General features: G+C 45.3%; 1 protein-coding gene across 3 annotated transcripts in view; it reads right to left on the bottom strand.

The window, feature by feature from the left end:
• The window catches only part of LOC106579957 (sarcoplasmic/endoplasmic reticulum calcium ATPase 2), a 51,422-nt gene that overhangs the window by 3,393 nt on the left and 35,208 nt on the right, over positions 1-12,821 (bottom strand). For all 3 annotated transcript variants that reach the window (XM_014160407.2, XM_014160408.2, XM_014160409.2), the window contains 13 exons: positions 12,432-12,512; positions 5,601-5,686; positions 4,829-5,293; positions 2,682-2,770; positions 2,445-2,547; positions 2,221-2,352; positions 2,013-2,132; positions 1,681-1,899; positions 1,187-1,522; positions 832-1,052; positions 540-742; positions 288-373; positions 59-192 (listed from right to left, as the gene is read on the bottom strand). In XM_014160407.2, coding sequence (XP_014015882.1) covers positions 59-192; positions 288-373; positions 540-742; positions 832-1,052; positions 1,187-1,522; positions 1,681-1,899; positions 2,013-2,132; positions 2,221-2,352; positions 2,445-2,547; positions 2,682-2,770; positions 4,829-5,293; positions 5,601-5,686; positions 12,432-12,512 — 2,275 coding nt within the window. The remainder of the gene's footprint in view (positions 1-58; positions 193-287; positions 374-539; positions 743-831; positions 1,053-1,186; positions 1,523-1,680; positions 1,900-2,012; positions 2,133-2,220; positions 2,353-2,444; positions 2,548-2,681; positions 2,771-4,828; positions 5,294-5,600; positions 5,687-12,431; positions 12,513-12,821) is intronic.

The raw sequence follows: 12,821 nt of genomic DNA, 5'->3' as shown, positions 1-12,821 counted from the left end.
TGAATGCAAATTATTCTTTGAGGATGAAAGAACGCTCCGCTCACTTCAGGGGACCCACCTGTTAAGGGCATTGCACATCTCAATGGTGACAAGCACAGACAGGGCCATGGTCATTGGGTAGGGGGACTCAAACACATGACACTCCAGGTCGGCAAAGTCAGGGTTGTCAGGAGAACACTGCAGGAAGTGGCTCTGTGGGGGGAGGAGTCAGACAGACACGAGGGACTTAGGCTGGGAGGTACAACACCACACCGACAGTAAAGCTGACCTCTAGGAGCTAGTCTCACCAGCTGGTACAGGGAGATCATAGGGCCGTCCTCAGCGGCCACGAACCACCAGGTAGCGGCTCCCACTGTGGCAGCTCCCACATAGCCTGAGGACAGAGATGGAGAAACAGTTGACTGACTGTGGGACAGACTGGTTCTCTGACTAGGGGGTGGGGGCAGAGGAGTGCACAATAACACTATATGGCAGGGTATGCCAGTAGTAGTAAGCTTGACCAAAAATGGGAATAAAGCACAACAGTCCTATTAACTCACATCCGATGGCCAGGTATCTGAAGAAGAGCCATCCGGAGATAAGGGGCTCCTTGGCGCTGCGGGGGGGCTTGTTCATGATGTCCAGGTCGGGGGGGTTGAAGCCCAGTGCAGTGGCAGGGAGACCGTCTGTCACCAGGTTGACCCACAGCAGCTGAACTGGGATCAGAGCCTCAGGGAAGCCCAGAGCAGCCGTCAGGAAGATACTGCCCGCACAGAGAAACATTGTTAACACCACCAGCACCACTACAAAGACCTCAGTGCCAGGAGGAGGTACGTCAAACAGCTGACTCACCAGACGACCTCTCCCACGTTGGAGGAGATGAGGTAGCGGATGAACTGCTTCATGTTGTTGTAGATGGCCCTGCCCTCCTCCACAGCCGCCACGATGGAAGAGAAGTTGTCATCGGCCAGGACCATCTCAGAGGCTGACTTGGCCACGGCAGTGCCAGAGCCCATGGCGATGCCAATCTCTGCCTTCTTCAAGGCAGGGGCATCGTTCACTCCATCACCAGTCTGTGTGGGAGAAAACACAGATACTTAAGGGTGGATAGGAGGCTACATGACAACAGCAATACAATAGATATACAAGCTTTACAGGTACAGTAAGGATAAGGATGGGGGATGTGAGCGGGGGGGGTTCAATGTACCATGGCCGTGATCTCATCCATGCCCTGCAAGAACTCAACGATCTTGGACTTGTGGGAGGGCTCGACACGGGCGAAGCAGCGGGCGTTGGTCACGGCATCGCGCTGTGCCTGGGGAGACAGGTCGTCAAACTCGCGGCCTGTGAACGCCATTTTGTCAACGTCGTCCTCCTCGCTCAGGATGCCGATACGGCGGCAGATGGCCACGGCAGTGCCCTTGTTGTCGCCGGTGATCATGATGACTCGGATGCCGGCCAGGCGGCACAACTTGATGGAGGCAGCCACCTCTGTCCTGGGAGGGTCCAGCATGCCAACGCAGCCCACGAAGGTCAAGCCAGACTGGGCAGAGAAACACACACACACACACACACGATCAGCGTCGTCATCAGGGTTCCTCTAGAACTGCACAATACAGGACAATGTCCAATCGTTATACTAGATATTATATTAATAGATATTATCTACTTCATGCAACAGTGGTGATGAGTAACCCTCACCTCGTAACCAGCGAAACGGGCACAATCAACCAGCACCATATCCTCCTTCCTGGGTGGGGCGTCCCGGGTGGCCAGAGCCAGGCAGCGCAGGGTGTCACGCCCTGTCCCGTACTCTCGGATTGTAGACATTATCCTCTCCTTGATGCCTGGGGTCATGGCAACCTTGTTGGTGCCCACCCTGACATGGGTACATCTGTCAATAACGCCCTCTGGGGCACCCTGTGGGGTAAGAATGAGTTTGAGGTTGAAACACAGATTCAAACACGGGTGACTCAAAAACACTTGGTTCAAAGTGAGTCAAGCATAGGAGGGTTGCTAAAAGCTGGTGATACCTTGACAAACATCTTTCCGAGGGAGGAGCGGGCCTTGTTGGCGGTGCAGTACACAGACATGGACTTCCTGTCTCTGGAGAACTCCAGGGTAAACTCCTTCTTCATCAGCTGCGTGATCACCTAATAGAAGACACACGACTCAGAAAACCTGCTAACAAACCAGCGGTGACGTTTCACACCATTCAACGGTTGCGGTTAGTGTGCTTACAGAGTTGCAGGCATTGGCCCTGTCGATCTTGGACAGGCCTTTGATGTCGGTGTCAAACGCATTCATCTTTTCCACCAGGCAGGTGAGGGCCGTCTCTGTGGCCTCGCCAACCTTCTCATACACACCTTTGGCCTGATGACACAAACATAAGCATTAGTCACTTCTACTCCACGTCCGTTGATGAGCCATATGAAGGAGAAAGGCAGGCAGGCGGACGCACAGACCTCATTATAGTCCAGAGAGGAGTCATTGCACAGGGCACAGATGGTGGCAATCTCCACTAGACCATCGTACGCAGAGGACTTCACTAGTCTGCCATCCTGGTACCTGGAGGGAGACACAAAGGACAGGGCCGGACACAAGAGGAAACGTTGGAGGGAGTTTAACAATACACGTATCTAGAAGTAAATCAATAATTGTAGCATGAATGGATTAGCATTAAGAGTGTATTTGGTACTCACACTTCTCCCTCGGGGGCGTAGGTAGAGCCAGTGATGGTGAACTCGTTCAGAGAGCAGCTGTTCCCCTCGGCCTTGTCAAGGATGAACATCTGGAGACCCCGACACAGTACAGAAAAGGTTAGGCCTAATCATCTCACGCCAATGTATGGTTACATTAGAGGCTGTTTCTTAACTGACACTGTAGATGGCAGCAGACCGACAACATAATAGCACAGTGGACTGCAGCAAGTCAGCGCCACAGAGTCTGTGAGGGCTGTAGACCACCCTATACTGTGTGTGCTTGGTTCTTCTATCCTAGTGGGGGACCTAAAATCCCCAAAAGTCCCCACAAGGATAGTAAAACAAGGAAAATTCTCCCTTGTGAGGACAATTCCCACATCCCCTGAGGGCAAAGGCTGTTTTAGGTTTAGGGTTACAATTAGGTTTAGAATTAGGGTTAGGGAAAATAGGATTTGGAATGAAAATTTTAGGTCCCCATGAGGATAGAAGAACATAGTGTGTGTGTGTGTGTGTACACACTCTGGGCTGCAAGGATTTAGATGCCCTCTCTGGCTGTGTGTGGGGGTTATGGTAGGAGTGTAGCAGTAAGCACTGGTTGTTTGGTTTAGTCCATACTACTCAAGTAAATAGTGGAGGCCGTCTGTCAGGGAGCCTGAATAAAGAGAAGAGAGCGCTGGAGCCCAGAGGGCTGGAGCCCAGAGGGCTGGAGCCCAGAGGGCTTGGCCTTTTCCCTCAGGAAGAACTGGACTGGTCCAAACCTAGAGTAGGCACACGCACACAAACACGGTCACAACAGCCAGTCAGCTGGGACACCACCACAGCAGTCTCAGTCAGAGATAAAAGGAAGGAAGAGTGATGGTAATCAGTCATGTCCTTTCCAGACGGAGGCCACACTTCAAAGAGCCTTGCTGGCGTCAGATGATTAGGAAAAAATGACATTCTCTTTCGCTGGATACATTATGCTTCTGTTACTGTGAATTCAACACCAACAATTTTGTGGAAGACTTTCTTTCCACGCATCACTGACCGAGATGAAATGGGAGATGGTTCCTGGGCAGTTACCTGAAGAAGGCTTGGTTCACTTTCGGCTCATAGCCTCTACCTCAAAGATCTTAAAGGGATACTGCGAGATTCTGGTATTTAAGCTCTTGATATCCTAGTAGCAATGCTACTGTACCTGTAGACTTCCAGTCATTGCGCTAAAGCTAGTTAGCAGTAGTTTCTCGAGTCAATGCTAACTTCCTTCATCCTGCACACAGAGACATCAAAATAATATCCGCAAATTCATCTGACTATAGGTAAGTAAATTAAAATGCCAGAATCTCGCAGTATCCCTTTAACCTACTTGATAGGGAAAATCAATGTGGAGGAAGTTTGGCATATTACTGCCAAACTACTGGCATATTAACATGATGCACTGCTTAAACAGATGTCCTCCTCACTTATGTAATGTAAACAATGAGATCAGCACAGTAGGACATGATGACTAGTAGTTACTAGTGCATTAAGGCCAAAATTGCATCATCCATTCTAATAATCTCAGTCTGCGCCAGAGGAGAAGGGAAATGACTAGAGAGGGAAAAACATTAAAATAAGACCATAGAGACCCATTGGAATGCTAGATCAAAATAAATGTATTCTGGGAAATAAATAGCCGCTGGCCGATAAAGAGTCTCTGATCCAGAAAAAAAAATCATGTTTTAAACGAGTGCAGTCAGCGGTTCGGTGCAAAGTTCTGTGCATATTCAACAAAAAGAGAATAAACATGCTCAATTAATAATTAAATGTCTCACTGCTCTGGGACAGAGCATGTAAGTGTGTTGGAGAGCCACTCAGAAAGAGGGAGGGAGGGAGGGGCTGGATGCTTTGCAGAGCTGTGACGCAAGGTCAGTTATGCAACAGCACCGCGGCTGAACAGTCACCCAACGGCTGAATGTAGATCACAGCCGCAGCGCATCGCTGCCTCAGCGCGTCGCTGCCTCACCACCTCTGTAACACAGCTCACTCTTGATTCTCCACTACAAAGAGCCTTCTGCTTACACCATCTCAAACCCAATCACAGCAAGGTAATGCAACAGAGCCATTTCAGAGGCAGACCTCTGTTCAGTCAGTGTGTAAAGCAAGATAAAGAAAACAACCAGACTCACCCTGCAGACAGACATCTGATTGGTGGTGAGCGTGCCAGTCTTGTCGGAGCAGATGACAGAGGTGCAGCCCAGGGTCTCCACAGAGGGCAGGCTGCGTACGATGGCGTTCTTCTTGGCCATGCGGCGGGTGCCCAGAGCCAGGCAGGTGGTGATGACAGCGGGCAGACCCTCGGGGATGGCGGCCACGGCCAGGGCCACGGCGATCTTAAAGTAGTAGACGGCGCCGCGGATCCAGGAGCCTCCGTGGACGGGGTCGTTGAAGTGGCCGATGTTGATCATCCACACAGCGATGCAGATGAGGGAGATGACCTTGGACAGCTGCTCCCCGAACTCATCCAGCTTCTGCTGCAGGGGGGTCTTCTCCTGCTCAGTGGCTGCCATCTCGTCACGGATCTTACCAATCTCAGTGTTCACGCCCGTAGCCACCACCACACCAATAGCCTTGCCAGACGAGATGTTGGTGCCCTGAAAACACACAGGTGGAACATTATGGCCACACGGTCCTGCACATGCTTGAGGAGAGCAGACTAAATGGAAACTTAAACTCTCTATTCACAAACCAAAATAACATAGCAGGATCTGCATTTGTAAGTACGTTTGATATCGAGTGATGCTGGCATAATTTGTGCCCAAATGTTAAAGATTCATGCATCAGGTCTTCAACTTAAAAGAAATAACTGAAGGAGAAGCTCAAACTACTAGCTGATGGTGGAGAATTCAACCCTCATACAGCCACTACAAGGAGCAGTAAGGAGTGAAGAGTGTTGCTTACAGAGAAGAGCATGTTCTTCTTGTCCTGGTTGACAGCTCGGGGGTCAGGCACTGGGTCGGTGTGCTTGATGACAGAGACGGACTCGCCTGGAATCAAAGAGGAGAGCAGTGCAGGTCACATATCACACTGATATCCCTTTGTCGGTGTCCATCGCCTCAGGGGAAAACTATATCAACTTCAATCATACTCCCACGCCACAATCAAGCCACAATCAATGTGTGACATTCCTCGCTCTGAATGCTTGTGCACATGATGCAGGGCAAAGCCTCTAATCATATGGATCAAGAGGAAATCAACCCTTGCTATTAACCCAGTTCGAGGTGAACTCAGTTCGTTCATTCATTCATTAAGGCTCGACATTAATGCTGATTAGGGCCTTACGCTGACCTTTTTTATTATTTTATTTGTTAAAAAAAAATGTTACAAGGAGCAGGTCTGTGCCTAAAGTGAAAAAATGTAGGCATACACAAAGAAATTAAGCAGCACAAAATATATTTGAGGTTATAAAGCTAGAATCCTTGCATTTTTCTATGCACACTGGTGCTCCTAAATAGAAATTCCAGAAAGCACAAATTATTTAGGCCGCACTGTAGAGCCCTGTTGTCTTGTCCAGGACAAATAAAAAATGATCACCATCTCAAATGATTACTCTGATCAGAATTGGATTAGAGGCCAACATTGGAAAAATCAAATGTATTTTTCACGTACATAAATAAAGAAAAGCCTATTTGCATATTGGCTACAGCCAAACCATGTGGACATGAGGCAGGCAGCAGAAAATGTAGCCAAACTTCAATGAAACTTAAATATTACATAAATATAAGTTAAACACCTGTCATGTTTGACAAATATAATTTTACATTTGTAATTTAGCAGACACCCTTATCCAGAGTGCATACATTCTCGAACTGGTCCCCAGTGGGAAACGAACCCACAACCCTGGAGTTGCAAGCGCTATGCTCTACCAACTGAGCCACATAGGACCAATAATGAAGGATAATTGACATAACATCTAAAGACCTGATTCTGTCGACGTGTTCATTTAGACCGAAGCACAGCGCCTGTTGCGCACCGCACATCACCCACCTTGAATCTCATCGAAGGTGGTCAGCATTTTAAAACTAATTAACAAACGTAGTTGTTTAAAACCTGGATGTTTAATGTCATTTTATGAAGCATGTCTTTTTTTTCTAAGTAGCCTAGCCAAAATACGACCATAGAAATGTTGAGAGAATTATTTTAAAACCTTTAATATGACATTGAAACCAGCATTTCTCATGTTCTATTGGTTTTCAAATCAACTTTATTTCATTGTCCAGCAGCCAAAGGCATAATCCTATTCATATTAGCATCGATGCTTGTTGATGCATCTTTAGAACTCACCGTCTTCATTTCTTACAGATATTTGAATCGATGTATGTGCGGTGCGCTTTTGAGAACAGGGGTTTCCCGCTAATTGCATTTTGGAACATTCGCGTATAGCTTTCAGCCATGTGCGCATTGTTGAGCTTATAATATGAAGAAATACAACTATCACATTTTTTAAGCTAAATCGGTCTGATCCGTTGAGTCAGCCACATTGCCTTCTTAAATGTTTTAATGTGCAGCGGCTGTATGAATTTTGGATCCGTCTTCCCAGAACTGTCCGTTTTGAACCGTATAGATTTTTTTAAATCGTCCCAGGGACGACGGGTTGCCCTTAATTTCGAGCCCTGGAGGGAATTATTTTATAACGGCATAAAACATATTTGGTTGTAATTGTAATTTAGCAATATTTTATAGGCTACCAAGGTTGGCCAATCATCCTCCAGGAGAGCCTTAAAAAGGGGAGTTTGTAGCCTAAATTTTTGTCTGATTCTCTATGGTAAAAAAAGATAATGTATTTTATTTTGTAAAGTGGCATCCTTGCATCATACAACAATGTAAAAATTGTGTTACAGACCAAGTGACTTATCTGTCCTACTTGTTCAATGGACAAGCGGCAAAAAAAAAGTTAACGTCAAGCCCCTTGTCATGATATTAAATTAACAATGCAATGTCTTTCATTTTGATAAGCAAAAGTTAAACATTTGTTGTGCTGTGCTGAGCAGTTGGGCTTGAACTGGCTCCGACATTAGACACATCATAATAATATGCCAGTGTACCGAGTGTAGAACAGCTCTGCAAACAGTCAGACCAGCAAAGAGACATTTACTTTAGAGACGCGAGTCATCTATCAAATAAAGTTTTGAATAACAAACTCTAAAGGAATAAACCTTTAGAGTTTGCCTATGTGGAATGAATGCAAATAAACCTGTGGCAGAGGACAATCAAGAGCGAGTCATACAGTATGCTTGCACGCTCAGAGTAGCTACTGCTATCAGTAAAGTCAGCTGTAGAACACCTGGAATGAGCATCTGTCAAAATCTATTTTTACTAGAGAAGTACAGTATCCTAAGTTGGTTCAGTATAGGCAGGGTTGCCAGGTCTAGATAACATTTCCAGATCAATGACCACTCAAAACCTGCCCAAAAAGCTCAAAATGTTTTCACAGTAAGAGAGTAGTTGCCACATTTATACAATAAACCCTTTTTCCATAACATTATCGAGCCAATTAAGGAATAGACGGAACTTGTAATAACATTAGAAGCTGAATTCGGTTTTAATCAAAATAATAACTCTTGAGAGCTATGACATAATAAAGGAATTCAAATATGTCGCAAGAGAAAATAATTCGCACTTAAACTCGCCTGATCATTTCCATCAATGGATGTCGGTTTAACTAGTTTGACTGCTATGATTAAGCAATAAGGCATGAGGGCAGTATTGTATATGGCCAATATACCACAGCTAACGGCTGTTCTTAAGCAGTATCCAGTGCCTGGATTCGGCAGTTAGCCGTGGTATATTGGCCATATACCACAAATCCATGGGGTGTCTTATTGCTATTATAAACTGGTTACCAACATAATTAGAGCAGTAAAAATAAAAATGTTGTCATACCTGTAGTATATAGTCTGATATACCACGGCTTTCAGCCAATCAGCATTCAGGGCTCACACCCAGTTTAAAATGGTAAATAAATCCCTTGTGTGGATGTGCATAACTATAGAGAAATCCGACAGGAAAGTTTGAGTGATGAAAGTTGGACAGAGGGTCTCAAAATCTCTGAGTAAGAAAGACTTGGACGAGAAAAAAAACCCGAATGTTAGGCTATTTTCTGGCAAATGTGCCATCATTATGTGCCAGATGTTAAAAGACTACAAACCGTTATAAATGGACAATTTGTGAGATTGACTTGCTCCCAGCTGTGCCCTGGATACCATATGTTCGTTCGGCTAGGTGACCTAAACTGGGAAATGCTTAACACCCCGGCCATCCTACAACCTAACCTAGACACCCTCAATCTCACAAATGATCAAGGAACCCACCAGGTTCAACCCTAAATCCGTAAACATGGGCACCCTCATAGATATTATCCTGACCAACTTGCCGTCCAAATACACCTCTGCTGTTTTCAATCAGGATCTCAGCGATCACTGCCTCATCACCTGCATCCGTTATGGGTCCGCAGTAAAATGACCTCATCCCGTCAGTAGAGGATGCCTGGTTGTTCTTTAAAAGTATTTTCCTCACCATCTTAAATAAGCATGCCCCTTTCAAAAAAATGTAGAACTAAGAACAGATATAGCCCTTGGTTCACTCCAGACATGACTGTCCTCGACCAGCACAAAAACATCCTGTGGCGTACTGCACTAGCATCGAAGAGTCCCCGCAATATGCAACTTTTCAGGGAAGTCAGGAACCAATACACACAGTCAGTTAGGAAAGCAAAGGCTAGCTTTTTCAAACATAGAGCTGCAGGATGCAAATTTAACTCCAAAAAGTTCTGGGACAATAAGACCACCTCCTCCCAGCTGCCCACTGCACTGAGGCTAGGAAACACTGTCACCACCGATAAATCCACCGCAATATCAATAAGCATTTCTCTACGGCTGCCCATGCTTTCCTCCTGGCTACCTCAACCCCGGCCAACAGCTCCACACCCCCTGCAGCTACTTGCCCAAGCCTCCCCGGCTTCTCCTTCACTCAAATCCAGATAGCAGATGTTCTGAAAGAGCTGCAAAACCTGGACCCGTACAAATCAGCTGGGCTAGACAATCTGGACCCTCTCTGAAATTATCCGCTGCCATTGTTGCAACCCCTATTACTAGCCTGTTCAACCTCTCGTATCGTCCGAGATTCCTAAAGATTGGAAAGCTGCCGCGGTCATCCCCCTCTTCGAAGGGGGTGACACTCTAGACCTAAACTGTTACAGACCTATATCCATCCTGCCCTGCCTTTCCAAAGTCTTCAAAAGCCAAGTTAACAAACAGATCACCGACCATTTTGAATCCCACCGTACCTTCTCCGCTGTGCAATCCAGTTTCCGAGCTGGTCAAGGGTGTACCTCAGCCACGCTCAAGGTACTAAACGATATTATAACCACCATCGATAAAAGACAGTACTGTGCAGCCGTCTTCATCGAACTGGCCAAGGCTTTCGACTCTGTCAATCACCGTATTCTTCTCGGAAGACTCAACAGCCTTGGTTTCTCAACCGCATGCTCTTCAACCGATTGCTGCCCGCACCCGCACGCCCGACTAGCATCACTACTCTGGACAGTTGTTACTTAGAATATGTGGACAACTACAAATGCCTAGGTGTCTGGCTAGACTGTATACTCTCCTTCCAGACTCATATTAAGCATCTCCAATTCAAAATTAAATCTAGAATTGGCTTCCTATTTCGCAACAAAGCCCCCTTCACTCACGCTGCCAAACATACCCTCGTAAAACTGACTATCCTACCGATCCTCGACGATGTAATTTACAAAATAGCCTCCAACACTCTACTCAGTCAACTGGATGTAGTCTATCACAGTGCCATCCGTTTTGTCACCAAAGCCCCATATACTACCCACCACTGCGACCTGTATGCTCTCGTTGGCTGGCCCTCGCTACATATTCGTCACCAGACCCACTGGCTCCAGGTCATCTATAAGTCTTTGCTAGGAAAAGCTCTGCCTTATCTCAGCTCACTGGTCACCATAACAACACCCACCCCTAGCACGCGTTCCAGCAGGTATCTCTCACTGGTCATCCCCAAAGTCAACACCTACTTTGGCCGCCTTTCCTTCCTGCAGCTGTACTCAGCCCATCTGTAAATAGCCCAGCCAACTACCTACCCCATCCCCATATTGTTTTTATTTACTTTTTTTGCTCTTTTGCACACCGGTATTTCTATTTGCACATCATCATTCTGCTCATCTATCACTCCAGTGTTAATTTGCTAAATTGTAATTACTTCGCTACTATGGGCTATTTATTGCCTTACCTCCTTACTCCATTTGCACACACTGTATATAGATTTTTCTATTGTTATTGACTGTACTTTTGTTTATCCCATGTGTAACTCTGTTGTTTTTTTTGTCGCATTGCTTTGCTTTATTCTTGGCCAGGTCGCAGTTGTCAGTGAGAACTTGTTCTCAACTGGCCTACCTGGTTAAATAAAGGTGAAATAAAAATAAATAAATAAATAAAAGGCATAAACCCAGATTTAATTCTGTAGCCTATGATTGTAATTCAACTTTGCCATAGTTTGCGAGAATAAATGCAGGTAGCCTATAGCCCCTGATAGTCTACAGTAGCCTAGACAAGATGTAAACTGAACGATTTAGCAGCTTGCTTAGACTAATTTATTAAACATGAATAAGCGAGCCGATTTCAAGATAAGTGTTTGTGTTTCCCAATAGCCTACTGAGGATGGGGGTCCACAATTCAATCACTGAATTAAATAACATGTGTATGATCTGAATATGCTTGTCAACAACAGCCAGTGTTTATTTGTTTGGCCTAATCTAAATGCATTCTAACAACTGATCTGCAATTGCAATAGAGCTTTGACAACGTCCAATTGAATTAACTAAACTTGGCTCTTAATAATCGCACAATAACAAAAAGGCTACAACAAACTGAAGTTATTGGCTATTTAATAAATCAGTTTGCCAGCTCCAGGTAGACTACACAAGTGGCACAAATTGATTTGCAATGACTCCAGTGATTGTAATTTCTACATATTTTCTGTATCAATTGGTAGCCAACAGTAGCATATAAATTAATAGGCTAATTGATGGCCAGAGGTAAATGTATCATTTCCACATTTAATGTCAGTTTCATTAAAAAGAACCACGCAAGGGAGTTCCATAACTGAGAAGTGAGCATGCGTAAAACTGAGCATGCGTAAAACACTTTGCTTGATACCGTTTTCTTTAAGTCCACATTATAATGGAGTTTAAACCACATCCAAGATAATTTATGTAATACGCTCTAGTGCGCCCAAAGTCATTTTCCAGAGCTTTGTCTCCATTATGTATTGACGTGCATCAGCTCTAGCTGTTAATATGTTTTATGGAAAAAGGGTTGGAGAAAAATAGGTGTTTCTATAATGATAATCTAAAAACAGTTGTCACGTCGTGACGCGCGTTCTGTTATGGCTCCTCTCATTCATGTGACTCAGCCAATAGTGGACTAAGCTGCAGTGCTCTCTCTCTCTCCCTCTACACCCCCCCTCACTCACTCAGCAACAGCCTGCCTCGCTGCCAGCAGCAAGTCACAGTGAAATATACATATATTTTTTTTAAGAGAATACCACGGCGGCCGCGGTGTGACATAGAAATAACCCAAAAACCCGCAACCAATACATTTTCACCTGCAACATAATTTTCAAAGTAGCCCAATTCGGCAGGAAAACCGTGGACATGGCAACCCTGAGTATAGGAAAAACAGTGCAGCAAACAGCCGTGTGTCTTACCGGTTAGGATAGACTGGTCTACTCTCAGGGTTGTAGATTTGATGGAAGAGAGACGGATGTCTGCAGGAACCTTGTCTCCAACTAGGGGGGAAAGAAGACAGACACACAGAGAGAATTAGAGAAACAGATTACAATGTCATAGATGGACAATGATGCATTGCAATCAGCAAAAAGTGGACACATGATACCTCACATGACCTCCATAACATCTGCCCATGATGTCAACTCATTGTAGCACAAAACAGACACAATATAGTTACAGGTCTCTCAAGAAAAACTGGTTATGCATGTGCAAAGCCATAAACAAGTTTAAGCCTATGCTTTAAGCAGAACATTATGAAAAAACCCACCCTATACAGAGTGCTTAGACTAATGGACCTTGAAGACTAC

Source organism: Salmo salar, chromosome ssa20, assembly GCF_905237065.1.
Source record: "Salmo salar chromosome ssa20, Ssal_v3.1, whole genome shotgun sequence".
Taxonomy (NCBI): Eukaryota; Metazoa; Chordata; class Actinopteri; order Salmoniformes; family Salmonidae; genus Salmo; species Salmo salar.
Note: the sequence above shows the minus strand (reverse complement) of the source record. Positions and strands in the feature narration are given on the sequence as shown.